The 26453-nt window shown below is 43.0% G+C and overlaps 1 protein-coding gene across 1 annotated transcript in view; it reads right to left on the bottom strand.

Annotated features, from left to right (window-relative positions):
* Positions 1–26223, bottom strand: part of KIAA0319L (KIAA0319 like) — a 71824-nt gene extending 45601 nt beyond the window's left edge. Inside the window, exons 1-3 of the mRNA XM_063140810.1 lie at positions 25974–26223; positions 19139–19305; positions 2758–3425 (exon numbers count right to left, since the gene is read on the bottom strand). Coding sequence (XP_062996880.1) covers positions 2758–3425; positions 19139–19280 — 810 coding nt within the window. The 5' untranslated portion in view covers positions 19281–19305; positions 25974–26223. The remainder of the gene's footprint in view (positions 1–2757; positions 3426–19138; positions 19306–25973) is intronic.
* Positions 26224–26453: the final 230 nt, after the last annotated feature.

Here is a 26453-nt window from a genome sequence, read left to right as displayed (position 1 = left end):
TAGTCCAACACGTCTGGAGCATGCCAGGTTCGGGAAAACCGGTCTATTGTAACAGTTTGGCGGCTGTTTCATGAAAGTCACGGACTCCCAAAGATAATCAGTAATGAATGATAACTCCTGCCTTTCTTTCCAACTCCCAGCCTCATTGCATGGAGATAGGGTACAGATTTGGTTTAATGGTAGTATAGTGCTAAGAATTAATACAGGTGTGCTCCATCCCACCCACCTCGGCATCTTGCTACAGACAACAGCAGCAGGACAGAAAATCCTAGTTAGTTTTCTCCTTTCATATCCTTCCAAGTATTATTTGATTCTACAACAACATATGCTCTTAGCTCCACTATCAAGGCAGCTTGGGTGTGGGCAGCCGAGACAGTATTAGCATATACTTCTATAAGAAGGAAAATATTATATAAAAGTATTCCCTTTCACATTCTCCAGAACTACATGTATCCCCACCCCCTAAGCTATTTAGTTATAAAATGCTCAGGTTAGAACTGACAGCTCTCTAGCACTCTGTAGCCCAGCAGGGGAAGGATAGTGGGGTGGGGGAGTGGGAAAGGAGGTGTTCTTCATCCTTTACCCACTCCTGAAAGTCACCAATCCCAACCTCAACAGACCTAAACACATGACAAGGCTCATGTTCCATGTCATCTGGAGCCCTGAAAAAGACCACTGCTCTTAGGGGGTCAGGATATACAGCAACAATGTGCTTTAAAGGTCCCACTTTTCATTTACTATGAGAAGCACAAGTGCCAGCTTGCAGCATACTTTACAAGTACACAATCACAGTTGGAGTGTGCATGTGGACGGCGGACAGGGTTGGCTGTGATGCAAACTACCACATCTCTTCTGATGATGATGATTTTTGCCTCTGGGTACCTTCAGTTATTGCAAACCCCAGCCTTCCATAATTTTGAAAGCCAAAGCTGTGCACATTCGCCATAAGAGAAATTGCAAATGAATCTTTACTGGCAACTCTTGGAGAGTGGCTTGGAATGGCAGCCAAATATCACAATCAAGAGAATTTTTTAGAGAAGCTCTAATTTTCCATTCCTTGCTCAGCTGGAATCAGGAGAGCACCTGATAGGTCAGGACGCAACACCCCAAAGTTGGAACTGGCAGGGAGATGAGGGACACATTACTGTTTACCAACGAGGGCGAGAAGGAATCAATCTTAGCAGAAAGACTGTAGTGCAACCTCTGCCACACTGGATCACTTCTAGAGTGACAGCCTCTTGTGAGAGACCAGATGGTTATGGTTTCAGAGAAGCATTATTATTGACGTATTGCTGAGACAGAGAAACTGAACAGCAGTTCCTAAGTGACTGTTAAGAAGTCAAGGGCTGAGGGACAGCTGAGTCAGCAAAGGCAACGTTAAGCCATGCAGTTGTTTCACACATAAACTAGGCCAACTCCAAGTTTCCTGGCAGTGCCCTTGGCTCTGGGCCACACCCTGTTCCACAAGGCTAGCAGTTCTCATATTGCAGCCGCAGTGTGAATGCATGCAGATTGTGTACAGATATCTGCGCTTAGATGCACTATGAGATCTGCACATAGATACAGGGGAATATCAGCTGTCAAGAGTCACAATCTACTTGAAACAGGCCAAACTCAGCAAGGGATGTCTAAACAAGAGGGAGTCTCTGGTGACAAGGGTTCTACCACCAAGATGTCTGCAGAGCTTATGACGATGAGTCTCTGGTGCACACGCACCAGAGTAAAGAAGTACACTTGGCACAGCCGATTTCTGTACCAGCTGAACATTTGTCAAGTTTGAAGCAACAAGCCAAGCGAGTGAAAAAACAGATATGCCGGCACCAGTCATTCCACTTGCCATGGTGAGTGTGGCATCATGGTCTGGTGAGCAACCAACTCCACACCCAACTTCGAAGCTACAGAGATGAATGGGGATTTTCCCAGCGGATGCGCAGCAATCTCTGCCACTTCCCCCAACTCCAAAGTTGGAAGGAAGGTCAGGAGCTGTTTGGCAGCTCTGTGGCCAAGGTGCCTGGAGTGCCTTGGCTTCACAGGGCCAAGCTGGCTCCGCTCACCCCACACTCACCCCAGCACATTTGTCCAGTTATGCCCAACCCAGAACCCTCCCCACTGAATATATTTTTGGAAATTAAGGCCATGGGTGGCCTCAGCTGTGAATCAGCCTCCATATGAGAAAGCTGGAGGCAAAACCGCACAGAAGAGCCTCCAATACAAAAGCTGCGCATGGGGATCAGAAGGAAACAGATCAAGCAAATCCTAGTAATAGAAGCATTCTGTTCTTGAACAGCCAGAATATCTCCAGTTAAGAGAAAGGGGCAGTAGGTTTTAGTTCGCCGTGGGGCATTTTTGGGTGTGTGTGTGTGTGGCCTGGTTTTCCTATGGGGTACAGGGTTTAGAATGAACTGCTTTGTGGAGCGTTGTGAATGTCACAGAAATAATAAGGTGTGTATGTAATGGTTAGAGCGTCAGACTAGAGCTGGTGAGGTCCAGGTTCAATCCCCCATGCAGCCAGGAAGCTCTTGGGTGAGCTGGGACCAGCTGTCACTACCTCTGCCTAAACCCCATTCGTCCTCACAACACCTGTAGTTGTGAGGATTAAATTGGGGTCGTGGTGGTAAGCCATATATACTGTTCTGAGCTCCTAAGAGGAAAGGCAAGATATCAATGTAATGCAACAAAAAAGGGTTACAAAGCATTTTTCACAACATAATTTGCATTAATATTGACATAAACACTGCTACCTGTCCAGGCACTTACCCCCATGGAGTCACCCCCAGCAAGGTCACTTGGTCTGTTCACATTATTGCTGAGAGGAAGAGATGGGGGGCTTTGGGATTTTGGCGCTCCTGAATTCTCACTGTTTGGCAGCAGGATTTTTTCTGGATTAACGCCATCTCTGGGAAGGTTTGCTTCTTGCTCTGAAGACTGAGGCTCTGCAGGATCCTTATGAGTAGACTTACTATCCAAGGGCTGTGATGGGACTGGGTGGCTTGCTGGGCTTCCATTGCTGGAGCCTGTGTCCAAGTGTACTCTCTGTGCTGGCAACTCTTTGAAGGACCTTCGTCTCCTTGCTTTACTTTGATGTCCCTCCCTCCAGTCCAACCACTTGGGAAGGTAAGCTCTCCTCTCTACTGCAGGCTGGGAACCTATTGCACGCTCAGACTTTGATACAAACACCAAGATGGAGTCAGTGGTGTCAGTCCAGATCGCCTGACACCAGTGAGACTTTGTACAGTTCACCTGGATGCACATCTTTCCAATGAGCCAAAAGGCATCACAGGCAGGGCTCTCGCAGCAAGCAGCTTGACAAGACTGGACAGAGTGAAATCCTTCCAGCAGCTGGAGGCGGACACCATCTATTGAGCTCAAATGGCCCCCTCGCAGAGGCCTCCCTGGGTGGCAAGTGCTTCTGCTCCAGCTTGCATCTAAGTAAAGAGAAGAAAAGCAATAACAGTTTTAAAGAAGCAGCCAACAAAACAGAGGAATCCCAGAAATTATAATGCCCAAATAAAATATATATATCCAAAAGGTCTCCCTTCTCCAGCAATAATAATGAGCATCAGCATTATCAACAATAACTGATAAGTTGCTGTTCTTTAGTGGTATCTCAAAATCTGCCATCTCCCTAACAGTAGGGCCCTGTAACAGAGTAAAATGAATTCCACCAAAGAAACAAAGCCAGAGCAAGAAACTAGAAAGAAGTTGTAAGGATTCATATCCATCTCTGCTACTGAAACTGCAACATCTTATCCGCCCCATAACCCATCTTATGCTCACAATTATAGTGGTTGAAGAGTGACATGGAAATACCCTCCCATGCACTAGCCTAATTATAACTGCAAGCCTGAGGACTTACTTAATTCCTGACTGCAGTTTGCAACAATGGTGGCATATCACCACTGCTACAACGACTGGCAAAGAACAGCTAAATATATATGATTAAAATATATATGGTCAATTGAACTTGTCAGCAGGGTGGTATGCCACCAACAGCAGCAGGTTGAACAAATCAATCCCTGCTTCCTTTTTGAATGTGGAAATCATGTGAATGCCATTCACAGGTGAGGTGGCAGGCTCTGCCTATGAAGGAGGCAAGTAAAAAGAATCACCTATTGATTATGATCATTCAAAGTCATGGATTGATGAAAATACCCTGCTATTTCCTGATGAAGATATAGCATGAACAACATACACAGGCATGTACATCAATCATATTTACTTGTTAGCATGTTGCTTCTTTTCCCTGCACCAGGGATCCAAGAACAGAAGACTAAACATACTCCAAACAGGAATCAATGGTGGCATTTCAGAGTGTTACAATGTACATTCCCATATGGGTCCTTGTAAGCAAAACCAGAGAAAAATAAGAGTCGCTTTGGGTGACAATTTCTAATCTCTTTGATCAGGTGATCCTTAGCTTCAAGTCTTCACCATCCTTCTGCACACTGTCTTGCAAAGTCTGAAAAATCATTTCATCCCAGGTCAGGAGCGCAAACAAAGAAGCACCGGCAACCAACCCATCTACACACATAAGAAAAGCCACGCTGGGTCAGATAAAAGGCCTCCTGAGTCTGGCATTCTGTTTCTACAGCAGCCAAGCAGAAGCCCGTGGGAAGTCCACAAATAGGACACGAATGCAATAGTCCCCTCCTGCTCGTGTTCCTCAGCAACTGGTAGACAGGGCATACTGCCGCTGATGCGGGAGGCAATATACAGCCATGATGACTAGTACCTATGGATAGCCTTACCCTCCATGAATTTATCTAATCACCTTTTAAAGCTGCCCAACTGGTGACCATCACTAGGGTGTGTGTGTGGGGTGCTGTTCACACATCACTGTACATGCAATCTGCTTCCATTTTCTATAAGCAATCTCTGATGGGCACATGACGTTGTCAGCATGACAAGCGCTTGGCGCCTAAACAACCTAGCACTTAACCCAACAAACAACCCTGGTTGTTTAGCACTTAAGCAACATATTGGTCCAGGTTTGCATGTCATGTTGACAACCAATGATTGTGCCAAGTGGAGGTGGTATACAGAAATTGGAAGCAGCTCCCAGGCGGCACATGTCCCAGGAAATCGGGGGTTAAAAGCCCATGACTTGCCACCATGATATGCAATCTACATCTTGTAGTAATAAATTCCATAGTTTATGCATTGTGTGAAGTAATGCTATGCTAAGTACGTAATACTTATGCATACTAAGCTCCATCACACCTACTTTTTTTATCCGGTTTTCATCCGCGGTTTCCCCCTCCCTTTCCTTAGCGAGTCGAGCGCTGGGCACTTTCATGTGTGTGCGTTGTTGCGCTCTTTCAGCACATGCATCTTTTCACCTGGAGTGCTACTATGCCCGGCGAAATCTCCTGCCCCACCCCTTACATTTCCCTTTCCCATGCAGTTAATTTATTTTAAAAAAAATATTTTTTGATTTCTGTGCACATACAATAGTACGGCAGCCTGGAGCTGCACAATTACGGTAAACCAACACATTATACTTTCCCTTAAGATCATATTAAACAAACTCCGGGGAGAGAAGGGAGGGAGGCCGTTTGTAGGAAGCAGGAGGGAGCGCCTGGGCCGAGACTGTTGCTGCCGCTTGGCATGGGCAAGGTTTACAGGGGAGGAGGAGCGAACATGCACTGCAGACTGGGAACTGGGTGCACCAGTGCCTCGCTCCATTTCTAAAAAAACCCAAATCTTTAACTACGAAGCTTCACAGTTGGAGGGAAGCGTGGGGGTCAACCGCCACCACCCCAGTCCCAGTACATTTTCCGCATTTCTTTTAAGGTGAAAATGTACCCCTGGTCATGCCTACTCAGGAGTAAGAACATAGAGTTAAATGGGATCTCTCTCCCTCCCCCTTCATGGTTGCGTGGAGAACCGTCCCGCGGTTGTTAGCGAGACGGCCTGAGATCGCCCTTAGACCCACACGCCCTTGACAAAGAATGGGATGGTCTGTCTGATAGAATGCAAGGACAGCAACACATGGCAGGCAGGAGTGTATTTATTTCATATGGAGGGGGGGGGGGAATCAGACTTTCCCCGCTCCAAAAAGAAACAAAACATGGAGGGGAAGAGGTGGAATGGGTGCAGGACAGGGATGGCGGCATGTGAGTACTGGGCTGCAAAACCACATACCAGGCACGGTGAGTGTGCGATAAATCGCTCGTGTGATGAAGTCCACTGACTCAACTACCTTGAATAGCAAATGACCATGGCCACTGTGGGCATACATTGTATATGTCTGGGTTTGGCAGCTCCGAGTCAGACAAAGATTTCCCTCAAGAACGTACAGCAGGAAAAGACTATTTGCAATAAAATCACCATCCATCATAATGCCTGCTCAAATTATTACAAAATTTCCCCATCCCTTCAGACCAATCCTTTTGGTTTGTTGGTCAGGTGGGGGGAAATGGCTAATAACACAAGGCACCTGCACTGTCTATCAGGTTTCAGCCTAAAGCACTTCTTAATGGCTAACTTTGATAGAGGAGGCTTTGAATGGAAATACTACAAAGCTAGCATCTAACACCACTGGTAATGATGTGTTAAAAGGACTTTTAATAACAACAAAGGAAAACCAAAAATGCCTCTCTCAGCTTTCAGATACTCCGCAAATAGCAACACTGGAAAACCCCAAGGTAGGAAGTCTCAGTGAAGTCTTCTAGGGGGGTTTCTAAGATGCTCAAGCAGCCGCTGGAGAGGCTTCAAGAACAGAAAGGGGGTGTGAATCGTCAAAGAAAGAGTACAACACCCCTCTGCCTCCTCCTTACAGCACATTAAGCACCAAAGCTGAGAGATTTCTCCAAAATTCTCAACATCCCAACATAAGGAGCAGAAAAATGATTGGCGCTTTTGCAGGGAAATGATAAGGCTGCAAAAGTGCAGGTGGGATTTTCAGAACAGCACTACCTAAAACTCACAGCACTGCCTAAGGGCAAGGTGAGGTGTGTGTTTTCTTGACCATGGAGTAGATTATTGGCTGAGATTCCATCCTAACACACGCATGCAATCAAGATGTTCCAATACAGTTTTTTAGAAAATCAAAATGTTTTTCAAAGTACTCGTGAAGAATCTGAGCTACTTGATTTTCAAAGCCAAAGCTAAAGTGACCAAGACTCATAGGCCAAAATCCAAACAGATCTTGTGTGCGAAAAGCATTTTCTCAAGTGTGTGCGTAGCCCCAATTTGCCCTTCCAAAGGCAAGCCCATGACTCATGAAATACTGTTCCAGAGATTCATCCCAACCTTTGGAGCAGGAAGCATGAGTGCAACAGCACCCTCCCTTTCATGCTCCTCAGGACGATGGGAGTTTTAATCAAACACATCTGGCAGCACCAGGTTGGAGAAAGCTGGATTAGATCCTTATATTCAGTGTCCCAAGGATTAAAGGAACTCTACTATAGATAGCTGGCCTCCAGGAGATTAATTTACAAACTGGGTCATGTCTTCATGAACTACACAGGGCTCACAACACCATTAGAGCAGGCCCCCTGATTCACACAGGATGTTCTCAGCTGCTATTGAGCCATTCAGAAAAATGTTTTTTAATTCAGTTAAATTTAAATTTGGCTTTTTAAACAAACAGCGACAGTGAGGGAATACAAACATAATAAAGCTATCTCAGCAATTAAGGAGTTGGTTATTACACATTTATGAAATCAAACCTACTTTCCCCCCTAGATCTTCACCTGCAATTCAAGTTTGCTCTTCATAAAGCAAGGATATTTCTTTCTAAATCTAAAATTTCTACTGTACTTTCTCTTGAGGGCTTGATATTTTCAAATTCCCCTGGCTTCAATGGCCACAAAGCTTGGCTAGGCTAATAGAATCAGAACAGTAGAGTTGGAAGGGGCCTCTAAGGCCATTGAGTCCAACCCCCTGCTCAATGCAGGAATCCACCTTAAAGCATACCTGACAGATGGCTATCCAGCTGCATCTTGAATGCCTCTAGTGTGGGAGTGCCCATTGCATCCTTCTTGAAGTGTAGTGCCCAGAACTGGAGGCCGTACTCAAGATGAGGCCTAACTAGTGCCGAATAGAGGGAACCTGTACCTCGCGCAATTTGGAAGTTATACTTTATACACTTTTCCAGATTTTTTAATTTTTCACCTTTCCTTTCTCTCAGCCTCTTTCTTTGATGTTCCTGACATACACCCTTCCTACCCTAATAATTTTCATTAAGCTGTATGGCAGATATGTATGCCATTCTTCAGTGTAGTAATTCTGGATTACTATATTTAGTGTAATCTTGTTGTCTGTAATCAAACCCAGGTCTGAATGTTGAGAAAAACACCTCCAGCCTGCCAGATGTGTATTTTGTTGTTCTCCTGTGAGTACTGTGTAAATTTCACATCTGTTCAAGTTATTCAAATGTATAATAAACGTGTCTTATTTCTGATGTGCCAATCTTGCCTTATTGGTAAGATGTTCATCCAATTTAAAAGATTGTTTGTTTCCACATTAGCCAGTTAGTCTGGAATTACCATCCTTCGTTCTCTCAGTTCACTCAGTGTTTTCTGCCTTTTTCCAGTCCCAATTTGTGACAATTTTTCTATTTTGAATAGAACTGATGTGCTACCCGGCCCATCGTGGCATAGATGGTGGGAGGAGTGAATGATGTAATCTCTCTCCGTTTGCTGGCTGTAGTGCCATTCATGCCTCTCTGCCCCATTAGTTTTCAATGGAATTTTTGCCAACTCTGCAACGCTAACAACAACAACAACAACAAAAACCCACTGGGTGGCTTGGTGTGAGGTCCCCCCTTTCTTTTTTCTTTTATATTTTATCTAATGTACAAGAGTGCAAATAAAAATAAAAATCAAGGAAGAAAAGATGGGATTCCAGTTGCTTCCCACCCTCTTCCTAAAAGAAGGCTTCTACATGCTTCGCTCTTTCTAGGATCTCCGCAGAGTCTAGCAATTCTTACTGCTATGAGGTTTTTTTTTAATGTAAATATAACTGTAAAAGGAGTCCCTTCTCCCACCCCCACCCCATTACTTTTTAACAGCAAGCATTCTCCCCCTTTGCCATGTGATTGCGCACTGCAGATTACAGGAGTAACAATACTGGCTGTATCTTATAGGGTTATTGTAAAGACTGAGATATTGAACTTAATAGAATAGAATCTCTTGGTGGTTTACATATAAAATACTACAAATCTCTGCTTAAAATACACCATTAGAAAACAAATACAACTACAATAACCATTTAAAAAGCAATGCAAGAATTGTAAAATGGAGTAGCAGCATGATCAATTACAATTATTTACAAGCCTGAAAAAGCCTGCATAAACAAGTACATTTTCAGGAGGAGGCGTTTAAAATACATTTTCTGCCTCCCAAATGGCATGGGGGAGAGTGTTCCAGAGAACGGGCACCGCTACTGGGAAGGCCTGCTTTGGGGATATTACGTGGTGACATTCCGTTGGTCACGGACCACCCAGCAAGTCCTCCTCTGAAAGGCCAGCTGGGTATATGTAATTGAAGATGATGATACCAAGTTGTTTAGGGCTTTGTATGTCAACAATGTAACCTTGAACGTTGCTAATAGGCAGACAGTGCAGATCTTTTAACCCAGTTGTAATGCAAACATGGCTCAATGCTCCACTGAGCACCCTAGTTACTAGTGCATTCTGCACTGAGCGCACTCCTGAAGCAGGCACAAAGACAGCCCCACATTACTTAAGCGAGTAAACCTATGAGTCTGGAGGGACAGAAGACTCTTTGATTTCTGGGATCCGAGGTTGGAAACAGGTCTCTGACCTCATAGCCCCCAAACCATGCCCCTGCTCCCGCTCCCACTTCCACTTGTACCCAGCACAGTTCTGGCTATGTAATTGCCCTTAGAAATGGAGCGTGGAGACGGGAAAAGGGGGTGTTCTTAGGGGCAGGCAGGAGAGGAGACTGGGGCTGCTGCCATATAACTTTTCCTATGGCTGCCCCAGCCTTCTTCCCTCCCACTCTATAGCACTGCTGCTAGACGGCAAAATCACCCATCTAGCAGAAATGCAGGGCGGCTGGAGAGCGGAGGCAAAGATCGTCTCTGCCCTCCAGCTTCCCTGCATTGGCAGCCTCTGAGTTTGAAGGCTGCCAACTATCTTCATAGGATTGCGCCCCAAAGTGCTTTGAACAATAGTGTGCTATAGAAGTCTGCACTCTTGCTAGTAGTAGAACTGGAAGGAGGTCTGCATAAGGTTCTATATAATTCAAAAGTTTGCTATGAACCCACAATTAGTCAATGAGCATTTTGGCACTGCTGTGTAAGTCTTTAAAAATGAATCCTGAGAATGGCACTATGTTTGGGTCAAAAAGCGCGGGGTTATCTATATTCCTCCTTACATCCCACCATTGCAGTCTTGTGTCCAAAAATCATCCCATGTTTAGGACACAGCTGCACCACATTTTGCAGCAAAGGGGCTGAGAGGCGCAAGTGTTCATAGCACAGGCTGAGAAAGGACAGGTGTCATAATAACAAGGGTGTGATGTCTTTAAAGCAAAAGTTTCCACCATACATTTTCCATAGCTGGCAGCTTTAAAAATAAAATTAAAATTATGTTTTGATTGCTCTTACAATGTGTGGGTTTAACAGCTGAGGCTTTCCTCAAAGTTCACCTAAATAATAATAAACAGACCCTTAAATGAAGGGGGTTGACAGCCAACTTCCATGGGTTTATTGCAACAGATCCCTAGAGATCTCTCACATAGGTCCCCTAGCACATGTTCTTTTTTCTTCTTTTTTTAAAAAAGCAACTTTAATTTGATGCAAAACAGAGTTTAGATTCTTTGGAGTTTTGGTATTGGTCTACTGTGCTGATTAATCTGTCAGGCACCATAAAAACTCATTACAGCATAATTAAAACAGATGACACAATATTCCTGCCAGCTTTGAGAAGGAATGGGATGGAGGAAGTGGTGGGAACAGTCTTTGATTCCTGAAAACAGTTGGGCAAAGCAAAATAATCCTAATGATGTTTTCTTGCCAGCTGCCTTCCATTAAAGATTAAAGTTGTACACAAGTTTTGTTTATTTGCATGTGTCTCTCCCCTTATCACATATAGTGAACTCACATAAATCCTCTATATGATCAACAAATTCCAGCTCAAACACAAATTTAATTCTGATTCTTAAATGCTCAGGCTTTGGCAAATCTCCAAGGGAAAAGAGCTTCATAAATAAGGAGCAGATATCAAACTTCTTTTGTTGGCCTTGCTCATACTTGCTGCACATGTCGTACCAATTTTGGAAGAGCAGAGGGATTTAGGATGCATTGTGGAGGTGATAGTCTCAAACCTCTCTCAGAAGAAACCAAGGGGCAAACTAGGTGATACTTGAAATGTGTGGATGCCTTTAATGTATCTGCTTTTTATAATTTAAATATCAATCCCATGAGCAGTGAAGAGATCAGGATCAGGGCTGTGTCATACAAGAGGCGGGTTAATCCTTTCTTCCTGTGCTGCAGTACCAATTAAAATCAATTTCCTAAAGTGGCCATTTTGTCCCAGAACTAATATAAGTTTTCTTCCCAGGTGTATACCAACTTTGGGGGGATTTTCATTAGGGGGTTGCAGCAACAGAGGAAAGGGGACAACAACCCTCCCCACATAGCATGGTTCTGACCCTGGTCAGGTTCCCTTTCTGCCCCCTCTGGTTGTCCTCTAGTTTTTAAAAAACCATGTATGGGAAAGACATTTCATATATTTTCAAGTGTAAAGGACTTGGGGACTTGAACTGAGAACTTCATGATTTGTACACACTGTTGTCTCAGCAGATAATTTACCCAGCTCCCCCCCCCACCCCTGAAAATTAGCACTAGGATAGATAAAGAATGTAAAAGTGCAACCAGGAGTTGCTCCACTCTGAGAGAAGAGGGAACAAGTGCTTTCTACCCTCTACAGCTTTCTCTGTCCACTCATGGAAAACCTTCAGCAGGCTCTTAGTGGTGAGGCTACGCTCTCACCTGGTGAGTGTATCATACAGCCAGACTCTTATGAGCCTAACATATCGTACAGCTGTGAAAGTAAAGTACTAATCTGTACTCCTTGGATGAATTCTAGGATACAAAGGAATACTGTCTAGAAAATTCAAGACTCAACTGAGTCTGAAGCCACTCCAGGGCCTCAAAGGTTTGCAGGGTTGGCCTTTCCTGGCAAAGAGCGAGGCAAACAATTCACCAGCCAAATAATGTCAACTAACCACTTTCCCAACCCTGCACTAATGAAGAAATGTTTACTTTCTTATCAATGTGTATGCTTGAGCACACACACTGCTCCTGAAACACTTTAAGTGGCTGAGGTGAAGGTTTTTCTTTAGCTAGCACTGCACCCACATGACAGCAGGTTAACCTGCTTAAACAGCAACCAAGAACAAGCAAGCTCACTCTACTAAGGATTATTTATTTATTTATTTATTTATTTATATAGCACCATCAGTGTACATGGTGCTGTACAGAGTAAAACAATAAAATAGCAAAACCCTGCTGCATAGGCTTACATTCTAATAAAATCATAATAAAACAATAAGAAGGGGAAGAGAATGCACCAAACAGGCACAGGGTAGAGTAAAACAGTATAAAAGTCAGATCAAAATCAAGTTTTAAAAGCTTTAGAAAAAAGAAAAGTTTTTAGCTGAGCTTTAAAAACTGAGACTGAACTTGTAGCTCGCAAATGTTCTGGAAGAGCGTTCCAGGTGTAAGGGGCAACGGAAGAAAATAGATGAAGGTGAGCAAGGGAAGTAAAGACCCTTGGGCAGGTAAGAAACATGGCATCAGAGGAGCAAAGGACCTACATCACAGTCTTCACCTACAGTCTCTGTATGCTCAAGGAATAAAGACAAGGTTGCTTGGATTTTTCTGACGGAGCATGTCTAACTTGAGTCCTTAAAGTCACAACTGAGAAGAAACATGCCTGTCAGCACCCAAGTGTTAATTTAGCAAGAGGCTTACACTAAGAGGCAATTTGGTTCTTAGAAATATTCTCTAACCCAGCAGAGGCCAGCAGCTATCAAGAAATTCTGGCCAAATGCAAATGGGGCTTGTTTCCAAAAGGCGGACTGAATCACTGTTAGAGCAGGCAGTGAAGGGTGGTGGATGGACGTGCGTCAGGGACTGGGTTGGTAGAAGGAAAAGAAAAAACGGGGACAGAAGAGATTCATGGGAAACCAGAAGCAATGAGAAGAAAGAAGGCTTTATGAAATCTCCCACACTTCCAAGCTTTAGCAAACTCAACTCTGGTTTATTTTTTTATTAATCACATTTGTATCCTGCCTTTTTCCCAGGTGGTCCAGGGGAATATCCATGGAGCTCTCTTCTTCTATCCAAAAGCCACCCTGTGAGAGCCCAGTCAGATGTACATTTCTGGCTTCTTGAACCATTGCTTGCTAAGCTGGTAACAAGCGCTGGGGCAGCACACTTCTCCCTCACCCCTCCTGGTTTATTATCCTGCTTAGTCAACATTAAACCTGAATACCTCACTTCTGATTACAACGGGGAACTCTAGTTTAAAATAAACCACAATCTTTGCAACAACACCAGCACACAAGGGAAGCAGTGGAGGGGAGCGGAAAGAGAACACATGATCCCAACATTCATTCCCAATTTATGAGGCTTTGTGAATGTATATACAAACTGGGCAATATTCTTTTGCTAACCTAAGATCTGCCAGTGAACTTCATGGTTGATCAGTAATTGGAGTCTGGGTTTTGAGCCTTAGAGCTTCATCCCACGTACCTGCTTCCCTCGGATTATCCCCGTAGTGCTAAGCTTTCGAGGTTGTTGTTGTTGTTGTTACTGGGCGACAGCGATCCTTTGCATACCAGGAAGTGAGTTTAAGGGGGGGAATGTAAAAAATCATAAAAAATCAACGGATGACCCAATTCAATTCAAATTTGGTATGCTTAAAGCTCTCCCTAATATCTAGTACTGTGCCAATTTTGGTGTCTTTATCTTTAAAGCTTACGCAGATGTAAGCATTTCTTTAAAATCCTGCTCCTGCGCCCCAGCAGTAGCTTGGAAGATACTCTCAAAAAGTAGGGGCTAAATACGGCTAATCTTTTTGCATTATTGCACAATTAAGGCAGGATACATGGGAGTACTTCACAATCAAAGCAGATTATAAGGTGGAAAACTTCTGAGTCCTTCGCATGCAATTCACACTGATTGCACAGTATAACGCTGGTATGATAAAGCTCTGAGTTTCCCCACATCCCAAACCCACATTTCGTCTCATCGTTTTTTCTGTTATAAGTTTCTGAATCTTTAGCGGAAACTACCCCTGGCATACTGATGCACAACTCGACACAACTATGAGGGCTAGGAACTTGATCTTGAAAAGCAAACATCTGAGATGTTCGAATTTCTCAAGAAACCATTTGACTCTACATTGGAAAGCTAGATTTTATGATCCAAAGCTCAATTCTGGGCAAAAAAATAACTATAGCTTCAATTACAAAAGGCTTTACAGACATGGCACTTAGGTGAAGATCAAGTTATTGTCAAGTAGAGCAGATTACTTGGAATTTGGATTTATTTCTGGGCAAAACCCATTGAAGTTCCTGATTGGCTGTCCGTGAAAAGAATATCCACAGCATGTCTCTTCATGCCAATTGCTGGGGATCTCAGATTTGTGCTTGTGTCCTGCTTGTGGGCTTCCACTGGCATCTGATTGGCCACTGTGGAAACAGAATGCTGGACTAGATAGGTCTTTAGTCTGAGTCAGCACAACTTTTCTTATGTCCGTATGACTTAAATAGGGAAATCACTAGTGCAACTGGTTTAACCAGAGACAAACCAAGACGGATCCCCAGGAAGCCCAGCCAACATTTCTCTCTTGAGTTATAGTCCTGAACATGGCTCAAATGCCAAAATCAAGTCACAGCTGGTATGGATATTTATTGCAAAGCAAAAAGTTCATTGAAAAAAGTGCAATAAATCATGTTCTTGATGCACAGCAGAACTTTCAGGTGACCATTTTGCCACATGGCTATTCAGCCTGAGCTGATAAAAATGACAGTTTCAGTCAAATGCAAGTTCAAGATAGTATGCATCAGCTGCAGACTTTAGCAGCATAATAGTTTAAGAGCTGAGATGTCTCCATTTCAAATCTCTTTGACCGTGGCTAGACAAGGGGGTCAGAGAGTGACGATCTCACGATTTTATGATCGCGAGATCGTTGCCCTGGTTTACATGCGGCGCACAACATCGCAGCTGTCATTTTGTTGTTGTTGTTAAAGGAGAAGGAGTGCACGAGCGGAAAAGTGGTGAAGTTTTTTTAAAGAAGAGGTCGCCCCACCCCCATGCCCAGGTCCCAGCTCCTTGCGAGGAGCCAGGACAAACCACGATGCCCGCCCACACTTTCCACGGTCTCCGGATCATCCTGAGACCGCAGAAAAAGCAGGATTAAAGGGTAGGGTGAAATCCCGGGCCAACAGAGGGATCATTCCTCCTTGCTCCAGGGATCCCCTGTGCGTCATGTGGACGCACAGGGACCATCCTGGGATATAGGCTTGGTCTAGCCATGACCTTAGGCTCAGGCTGTCTCATGTATCAGTAAAATGAGGATAATACAATACTGGCTAATACAATCTTACAGGGTGTAGTAAAGATGAGGATGATGAGGATGATTTATTACATTTCTATACCACCCCATAGATGGCTAAGGTAATACATAACAATTATTTTGATCACTCAGGAAAGTGCTACTGTATTTCTTCGATTGTAAGATGCCATTGATTGAAAGACACATACTAATTTCAGTACCACCAACAGAAAAAAAACCCTAAGACACACCTGCGATTCTAAGACGTACCCCATTTTTAGAGATGTTTATATGGGGAAAAAAGTGCATCTTAGAATTGAAGAAATAGTGTATATAAGAATTACTTTTATAGTCAGTAATGAGAACGCCATACAGTGTACCCCATCCTATTCATAATAGTTTTTTTGCACCTTTTCTGTTCATTACAAACCTAAAAATGGGTATCAGTTATATTTATTTATTTATTTAAGGGTTTTTTTATCCTGCCCTTTAGCCAAAAGGCTCTCAAGGCAGCTTACAAAATTATTTCTTAAGTTATAGACCTCTGGTCTGTAATATAACCCCACTGAAGCCCCCAAGGGTGAACCAGTTGCCCATCCCAGATTTAACACGGTGCGTTAGCCTTGTCTTGGTTACAGTTCAGAACAAAATCAGTAAAGCACAAAGAAAATGTAGTTGTCTCCCAAAAGAGGCCACTGCATTAGTGTAACTGAGAGAGGAAAACAAACCAAAGAAAACGCTTATTTCACTGCCAAAGAATTTGCAATCACATTATTGTTTGAAAACAATGAGGGCTTTTTAAGCTGCAGCATCACAAGAGCTAGACAATATCCATTTGTCCAAAAGCTAGGACCGAGGAGAAAGCTGTCTATAGGAAGAATTCTTTGAAAATTATTTATAGAATGCAAATATTCATTGGGCAAGTTAAGAGAGAGAAAGCTAGTTCACACAATCACCATGGTTTAAACAAGCCACAGTGGCTTGTTTAAGCCATGGTATGTGCCGGGCACCAATAGCCTAAGAACCCACCCAAGTGTGGCTTGTCAGGTCAGCCAAACCCGAGCGGCATGGATTGTTTCAAGGAGAAACAACTCCGGGTTCAGACGACACAATAAGCTGTGCCTGAGTGGGCAATTAGGCAAATGGTGCCCGATACACGCCAGCACACATCACAGCTTAAACAAGTAACTGTGGCTTGTTTAAGCCACAGTGATTGTGCGAACCAGGTCAGACTGTGCCAATTTAGAATGCTAGAGTAACCCTTCTAAACAAAGTAATTTAATGAATTATGAAAACAGACCAAAATTATCCTTCCAGGAAACTTTGGAGATTCATTTTATAATGTGTACAAAACTAGGAACATGGCACTCTGAAGTAGAAGTTTCACTGGAAAAAAGTATGTTTGTAAACAATAACATTAAAACCAGGCTACTTGATATTGCCACCACTTTCCACTACACAAACCTCAAAGTTTGTGGGAGTGAGGTTAGGAGAACAGTGAAAATGTGTTTGGAAATAAAACCCCTAAAACTTCTGCAGTACAAATAATATGTTTGGAAAACAAAGTCAATAAAATTGCTGTACATGGCACACATTTGTGCTATTGTAGTTGACACGTTTTATTTGGAGAACTCTTGAAATACTATAGCTACAATTACAAAAAAAAGCCAGTGGTTTTTGAAATATGACTCTGGTAAAGCCAGGGAACAAGCAACTTAATCTTGGTGAAACAAAACAAGCCATAGATATTCTAGCTAAACACACAATGATTACTACTTACACTCTACAATCCAACCAAAAAAAGATAACAAGTTCAGGATTTTAAATCAACTGTCTTGTACGTACGCCAAGCTGGAGATTAATGACTCACTTGCTGCACATCAGCTTAATCAAATTTCCCACTTGCCAAATGTCAGAGACAGCACAGCATAATTACAGAGACTACAGCAATAGCCCGGGAGAGAGAGGAGTAATTTCACTAACTACCAATCCAATGAGATTAAATGCAACTATGTCACTATAAGTGATCCCCCTATGCTCTTTTCAAAAAACATGTTAAACGTTTGTCAACTGGAAGGCTTGTTTTTAAAGTACTTTTGAAGTAGGAGGAGCAGGGAATTAATTGAGACAATTTAGGACAAATGATTTACTTGTTTTCAGAGAGCTTTAACTACTCTGCTATCTTTTCTTGCTTTTAAACAGGTGTCAAGTATTCTTAAAAATAAAAAAAAATGATTGAGGGATGTTTCTCATACTACTTTTTTTAACTTTGATATACTTGCCTAAATTCAAAATATACACAGGCTGCATTAAATATAAATGTCTTGTATTTTGTATTTGAAAACCACAGTCTGAAAATGTAAGTGTACACAGATGGTCTGAAGGTATACTAGCAAAAGTTGCCACCTTAACAAGCCTTTGCTGAAAATCACGCACTGTGTGAAGTTCTATATCTTTGATTCCTCTGAACATGCTTAAAACGGAAGCTACACATGCTTAGAAGTATCTCAAGATGATAGTGACAATAGTACTCAGGATGCTACATTTATTGTAATGTTTGCAATTGTCACTCTGAATGCAGATTCCAGAGGGTTGCTGTGTTAGTCTATTGCAGTTAAATCAACAAAGTATTGTGGCAAATTTATTTTGGCATAAGCTTTTGTGGACTATAGCCCACTTCATCAGTTGCATGGAGGCTTACTGAGATTTTCAGGAATATATACACTACATATAATTGGTGTGGGGAGAGACTGAAAAGAGCTGGGCCAAAAGGAAATTAAATGCAGAAAGTACTGACAGTGACAATCACATTATCATCAATGCCCATTCACAGTATAGTTGCTGTAACACAAACATCCTGACACAAAGTAAGCCAATTAATACGAGTAGTGTGATAAAAAAAATCCTTTATCCAATTGAAGCCTCTGGCAATAAAATTAAGTTCTCATACCTACTCTGAAATACTATTACACAGGTATTATACCCACAAGATTATGGGCTCATTAACTTCCTCAGCTTCCAATATGATATATACTATCTTCCATTAGCAACACTGTTCTGTATTCTACATATGGCAAAGAGAAAATAATAAATGGTCACGAATCTGACATCAGAAATGGTAATATTTAAAAACCACTGGGAGAACAGTTCAACTTTCTAGGAAACTCTGACACTGACCTTGAACTGGCCATTGTGGAGCAACAAACTTCAAAGAGAGAGATTGCTGAGTTAGAATTAAACCTGTTGATGATGTCTATTGCTAGAGGCTTCAATTGGGATAAATAATTTTTATATTTTTCCTGAAAATCTTAGTAAAGCTTCATGTCCCTTATGAAATGGGCCATAGTCCATGAAACTGTATGCCAAAACAAACCTGTTTATCTTTAGGGTGCCACAAGATTCTTTGTTGTGTTTCCAAATTCACATGAATCTAAAACACCTACTTCTCCAGTTGATAAATCTTTACTCATTCATGTTGAGAATTCTACACCAGAAAGTCTTTCAAGTAGGTTTAAAATTATAAGATCCATGTTAAAATTTACAGGCATTCATCCAATGGCATTTTCAAAAAATTTTTTAGAAAAAATTGTGAACTGTCACCTGTATAGGAACAGAAGGCATTGAGGCAGGCACACATGTAGAGCAGGTGAAGATGGCCCAGACACTTCACACCTTTTCTAAGGAAGCCTTCCAATATGTTCAGAGAGCTGGTGCTAAAATGGTCTTCCAACCTCTTCTCCATGGCCTTTGTGGGTGGACCCAGAACTCTATAAATACACAAGAGACACACAGTTCACCTTTAAGAAAGCTTAAGATTTCCCATGATTGAAGCCACCTTCTCCAAAATGATTTCAAGCATCTCCTGAGCAAACAAAGCACCCACATAGCAGAAAACCCAGTTTCTATAATTTATCATTAAGTTCAAGCTTTATTCTTGAATTCAGAAATCCCTTTGAGCTTTCCCAATAATATCCTGGGGCACAATTTTAGACCAAAAAGAGGCCCTCAAAGGCCATGTTGCAAGTTATACAATCAGCTGGCAATCAAACATGGTCAACTACATGATGGGATATAAGCCAATCTTCTCATTTCTCCATAGCAGTCGCCCACACAAACCCATACTGCTGCCTTCATGGCATTTGTTTACTGATGGCCAGCTGCTTTCATGCATCAGAACGTTCAGCTCAGAAACAAGCAAACATTTGGGACAGTAGCAGTTTCCAAAAATACAATTTCAAGCAAACAGAGTCCAAGCAACCAGTGCTGATCCAATGGATTTTAAACAGGTGCATGTTTTGGATACTGTTGAAAGATGAAAGCCTTCAGGGTAGAGGTAGCAGTCAGCCAGTTCAACCTGGGTATGCCAAACATCAACAAACTCAGGCCATCTGCTAAGCAGGTGGAAATAAATGTCATCATTGCTTATTTGTACTGCCTGGCACCAGCCAGAATACAAAAAGTAAACAGGAACTGAGCAGACAAACCAAAGAGAAGCATTTCAGGCAGTCATGCACTTTGATCTGAAAGACACATCACATTGTTATTGGTCAAGCAAGCTGTTAAGACTTCTGACTCTTCCAGGTGAAATAAAACAGATGTTCAGATACAGAACACAGCATCTAAAACTACAATCTTATGCAATCTTACATGGGAGCAAGCCTCACTGAACACAGAAGCACTTCCAAATAAATATGCATGGGACTGGATAATCGACAGCACAATTCTGTGCCTCTTTAGACAGAAATTCAATGAGATTTACTCCCAAGTAAGTGTGGCTAGGATTCCAGCACCCTTAGTCCTACTGCCTTAAGACTTGTTCACTGAATTTGAGGGGAACTGATTCATTGCATGGCTTACTTGTACAAGTCATCTCCAACTCACAATGGGTATTTGTTTTTACGTTTCTATTCATTTCTTCTCAAGGGTTCTGAGAGTCTTGAACAGACAAATGACCATGAAAGCCTCAGATGGCTATGTTTTCACTTGCCACAGAGTTTTCTTGTCTCTTAGGACTTTGCATAACCAATAGTGAAAAACAACTAGAGCCCTGAACATCAAGTCACAAACTAAAGCTGCATTTAGGTGGGAAGAGTGGTTCTGCCCTCCAATCCTCTTATGACGTAAGCCCTATCTGCTTGGCACTGGGAGCTACCACTGGTAACACGTTCAGAATTTGATAACAGAAGTATCACTTAACTGCACTGGGATATAAGGCCTTTTCCAAAGCAAAGCCTAGTTATCTAAAATCTAATCAACACAGGCCACTTCAGGTTCCATCTAGATGGTAGCTTCCCAGACTGCTGGCTGCCAAAAGTAGGACTAAACAGGAACTATGGGAGGCAATCGGTAAACGGAGGTGCAAAATGCAGGAAGGGAGTAAATCCAATCTCAAGGCACACCATCATTAGAGTGCCCCACCAGTACTGGTTCTGTAGTCTCAGAATTTACTGTCCAGTTTAGTAAGAGTTCTAACTCTACAGTTCCCATGTAGCTCACAGGGTTTGGATGTATTCAGTCAGCTTGTTTGAAACCTGAAGCATTCCAAGACTCTTGACCCTTTGCTCAATCCTAATTACCATCCTAGAAGGAAAAAGGCGAAAGCGTCCCCATACGACCCTGGAAGTGTGCTCCATAACCTGGGCACATACCCAGAAAGCATGAGGAAGTGACCACGCCAGACTCATTGCACCACAGTGACTTATTTTATTAATTTATGTATTTACTTAATCAGTATTTCTGTACCCCACCCTTCTTCCAGTTCTGGAACACAGGTCAACTAACACCACCAAGATAAATCAGCCATAAAAATAAGGGCCATAACACTCACATTAAAAAAATACAATAAAAAGGAGCAATAAATCTCTTTGGGGCTGTTCCTAATGTCTGAACAAATAAAAATGACTTCATTCTTTGTTTAATATCCAGACTGTGGGGGCAGACCTAATGCCACCTGGAAGAGAGTTCCATAGATAGGCACCATCACAGAGACCACATCTGCTATTGGTGAGATGCAAGCAGGGCATCCTCTGCCAATTGTAAAGCTCAGGTCTGTTGATAATAGGGGATGTGCACCTTCAAGTACTTGGGTCCCAAGTCATTTAGGGCTTTATATGCCAGTAGCAAGACCTTAAATTGGACTTGGTAGCTTCCAATGCAGTGTTTTCAGGATGAGGTTGATATGATCTCTTCTTGCTGCTCTGGCCAACAACTGGGCTAAAGCATTCTACACTAGCATTGCAGAATGGGAGGTGCTCCTCTAAAGCCCCTACAATACTGCAGATGATTTTAGGGGTTCACATCCAGTTTGCAATGAGAGCCAGCTATCCTGAAAGAAGTTGGACAGCCTGGACTCTTATGCTGCTTCCAGCACAGCAGGTATTTATTGAATTGTGCCATTCAGCTGGTGGTGAGATCAACCTATGAACTGCATCTGATTTCATGTCTTGCTCTGAACAGATATGCAGAATAACAATGGAATTAGGTGGCTGCTGCCGCTGTTGTGCAAGGCTTTGCTAAAACCCCTTGAGGACACAAGAACAGATCATAGTTCAGTTCTGTCAGCTATATACGTGGAAGTCTTGTTTACGTAGAATAGGCTTTTGATCAAGTTGTGAAACAGGATATACAGCTGGTTTAACACCACACACACAGGATGGATGAAGTGACAATATTAGGTGTTAATTTTGAACATCTACCCAGAGGCCTTTGGGCATAAGGTGAAAATTTAAACACTAGCCGTGCCTTCCCTCAAGTATTTGTTATGCCTACTTGCAAGTCATGTAGAGTTTGATTTTTTTTTTTAAGAGGCATGTTTGGTTCAAGACATAATGAAGAAAAGGGGACAGCATGATGGAGGTATATGCCAAAGGCACAAAAGCCAGGGAGAAAACTATAAAAGGTACCCCAAAATAATATTTTCCTGTTGGACAGTTCTGAGAAAGAGTCAAACTAGACAATACTTTAATAGAAGAAAATATTTAATATGCCTATTTTTCCATCTTAAATAGCAGCAAGATTGGAATCACAGGGAGGTTTTTTGTTTTGTTTAGCCCTTTCATCATGTAATGTGTTCTTGGTAAAGTCACTTGTAAAGAGAAGTGGCCATAGGAACCAATCAGAGCTTCTCTCTTGGGGCAAATAGCAGCTTCCGGTGGGAGGTGAACTTTTATTGGGACCCCTGCAAGCGTTGCGGTTCACTGTAGCTACTATTTAAAAACAAGAAAGAATCACCTTAGATTCATTAACACATTTAAGTCATCATTTAGTTTGGCCCTAAGATTGCACAATTGGTTCCACAGCTTGGCCACCTGATTGTACAAATGAATACAAACATTACTTACCTGCCCCTAAAAATCATAAATTAAACATTGCCCTCGCTATCACAATTTCCTACCAATGTGACTGTTGACATTAACCGTTGCGCACACGGCTGAGTTGGAGGGGCTATTAAATACACTCCTAACCAATACACTCATAACCATTACTTCAACTGCTAAAGTGATAAGGTATTTGTTTTTAATCAGCTTTCAAAATGTAATGCATTCATAAATAACATTATGTTTTGAAATGCATACAGTATTTGCAGCTTATCCATGTTCAATAGAACATAAGAATAATATTAAAGTATGGAGAAGGTACTTTCATTCTCTAATATGAACAAAATTCCAGCCAGTGAATAGGATTTCATTCTACATATTTACTTCTCTTAAAAAAAAAAAATTGCACTCACGGCACAATCCTATGTTGACATCCGTAAGCCTCTGAACTCTGAGTTTACAGGCATCCTATACAGAGTGGGAGGAGTGACAGAGGTAGCCTTTGTCTCTGTGCTCCTCCCACTCCGCACTATTGGCTAGATGGGCTTTTTTGCCCATCTAGCAGGGGCACATCAGAGAAAGAGGCTGGGGAGGCCTCAAGATATGACATATCCTGCCTTACTCAGTCCCCTTCCCACCCACAGGAATTCCCCTTTTACCCCCTCTCGGAGGTTGCCTTTGCTACCTTGGAGACAGCCAGCATTGGAGAGACCCGCCGCAATGGCTGCAAGGGGGTGGGGTGGTGAGTGCAGATGCTTAGATGTACAGGCAGAGTGCTATCCCCAACCTCGGATCCAGGAATCCAAATTATCCTATGCCTGCTCCCCTCTTGTCACAATTCACTCAGTTTGGAAGTATTTGCTCATTATTATTATGGCTGAATGTTTTGCAGCTATTTCACAACTCCTAAGTTCTTGATCAAACAGATACAATTAACTGGCATGTCTGCTGCCAAAAAATAAAATAGACACTCAAACTCTTAAGTAAGGGACTTAACGACATTAGAACAAACACTCCATTCACTACAAGACATTTAACAAAGTCAAAACAGGATTTCTGCAGCTGAAAAGGAAAGGTCCATTGGAAAGGTTCTTCAAGTCTTCTTAAACAACAGACAACTTAATATGTAAAGGCTAAGATATTATTTCCTAAACTTTGAACATCCTTATCTTTAACAGAGTCTGCCTCCAATGTTTCTGGGAAAGCCTCAAGATTGAATGATGGGAAGCCCAGAGCAGCAACTAATGCAGAAGCACAACAGCCAACCTTGCTGGGTAATTCTGCTGTGGATCTACATCAGGATTGGATAAAGTAGCCAATCCTACACTAATGTGAAATAGGGAAGAATTTCCTGCATCCAACAGAGGTTTACTGGAAGGAGGCAAAGCCAGAGCAACAGTGAATTATGCAGAGACACAGTGCACAGGTAGCCTTCTTGGTAGGTGGGTCACTGTGGATTCAGCACACAGTATGGGAGTTACAAGACTCAGGCCACAGCTAGACCTAAGGTTTATCCTGGGATCATCCAGGGTTTGCCCCTGCCTGAGCACTGGATCCCCTGTGTGTTACCTAGATGAACAGGTTTGACCCTTGGATGATCCAGGGATAAACCTTAGGTCTAGCTATGGCCTCAGACAAAAAGCAGATTCGAAGCAGGGAAAGTTTTTACTCTGCATAAAAATTAGAAGCTCCCAAACTAGAACACTTGGGGTAATAATAATAATAAATTTATTTCTTACCCGCCTCTCCCTTTGGATCGAGGCGGGGAACAACATTAGAACAGGAATCAATACATCTTAAAAAATCATGATTTAACATTGATCTGGATAGGCCTGCTGGAAAAGGCTAGTCTTTAAAGCTGCCTTAAAATCACACATAGTGTTAATTTTACGAATCTCCTCCGGCAGGCCATTCCACAATCTGGGGGCGACAGAAGAAAAGGTCCTCTGGGAAACTGATGTCAGCCTAGTTTTAGCTGACTGAAGTAAGTTCACCCCAGAGGACCTGAGTGTGCGGGGCGGACTATATGGGAGAAGGCGATCCCGCAGGTAACCTGGACCCAAACCATTTAGGGCTTTAAAGGTGATGACCAACACTTTGTACTTTGCCCAGAAACTAATTGGCAGCCAGTGGAGTGATTTTAATGTTGGTGTAATGTGGTCACCCCTAGGTGTACCGGTGACCAACCTGGCTGCCATATTTTGAACTAGTTGAAGTTTCCGAACTAGGTACAATGGTAGCCCTATGTAGAGCGCATTGCAGAAGTCAAGCCTTGAGGCCCACCTTCATCAGTATGTACAAGAAAATCCATTCCACCACCACCCCGATACTCATGGGGCTAATAATCTCTTAAACCACAACATAGTTATGGAGCATGAACAGCCTCACAAATAAGGAAATGCCCTCCTCCTGCTCCAGAGAAACATGGAGAAGACAAGCATAGAAGATAACCAGATACATTTGAAAAACATACACAGATTGCCAGAGGACTTAGCAGGAACAGGGCAGACAAACAATAAGAAGGGAATTCATTATTTTTATAGTGAAAGATTCAACTAAAAAAATATATCTTTGCCCGACCCAGAGTCAAATTTGCTCACTTCACTGGCTAATTTTGCTGTTATTGGGAGATATGGCAAAGAGGGCGTTAAATAGCAGTTTTCAGTTTGAAGATAAAATCTAATCAAATGACCCAATAGGCAATCCTTAAGACTAGGCCACAACACATAGTTTCCCACACAATCAACTACACGTTGCTGCCTGATTTGGACTGTTTTGCCAACAAGTCCAGCTTCTCCCACTCAGCCCCTATGTCACTTCATCCACGGACAGGGAGGGGTTAGAGCACCTGGTTTACATAACTAAGTTTCCATATTCAATCCCCAACACCTGCACTCCCGGTTAAAGCATCTTTCCTCAACCTGGGACCCTCCGGGTGTGTCAGACAGCAGCTCCCATCGTTCCCATGCTTTAGCCATGGCTAGGAATGATGGAAGTGGCTGTCCGCCACATCTGGAGGGCCCCAGGTTGGGGAAGGGAGAGTTCAAGGCTTAAAACTGCAGCTGTACTTTTCCCGCATGTACACCCAAGCTTCTTTTCAGGCTTAGAGTAAGAATTACCCCCTCGACGTGGAATCCAGCTCCTATATTTCATTGGGTTCTCGATTCAGTCCCCAGCATCTTCGGTCCCAGGACGTAAGATCCTGGACAGCTGCTGCGGAGTCACTCCTCTCAGGGCGAGAGGTCCGACTCGGTACCAGGCAGGCAAGCGGCTTCACAGATCCCTACGCCTCTCCGCTTCCATAACGCGCTCGGCGCAATCCAGGCGGCGCAGTCCTTCTGCCCGCGTCGCTCGCAAACCCTCTCCAGCCCAGGTGTGAGGCGGTGCTGCGGAAGCGACAGGCGGACGAGGCAGGCCCCGCCTCGCTCCCCACCCTCTCGGCGTCCGCCCCGTCGCCCAAAGCAGGCGCCCTAGTTCAGACGGCAGCGCCGACAAGGAACGGCCAGGCGGCGCAATACAGCGCACGGCGCTTACCTACCAGCGGTGCATGGCGAACGAAGCGCCTCCCGCCTGACAGCAACAGCGGGGGTGGGGGAGTT

Source organism: Elgaria multicarinata, chromosome 13 (assembly GCF_023053635.1).
Source record: "Elgaria multicarinata webbii isolate HBS135686 ecotype San Diego chromosome 13, rElgMul1.1.pri, whole genome shotgun sequence".
Classification (NCBI taxonomy): domain Eukaryota; kingdom Metazoa; phylum Chordata; class Lepidosauria; order Squamata; family Anguidae; genus Elgaria; species Elgaria multicarinata.
Note: the sequence above shows the minus strand (reverse complement) of the source record. Positions and strands in the feature narration are given on the sequence as shown.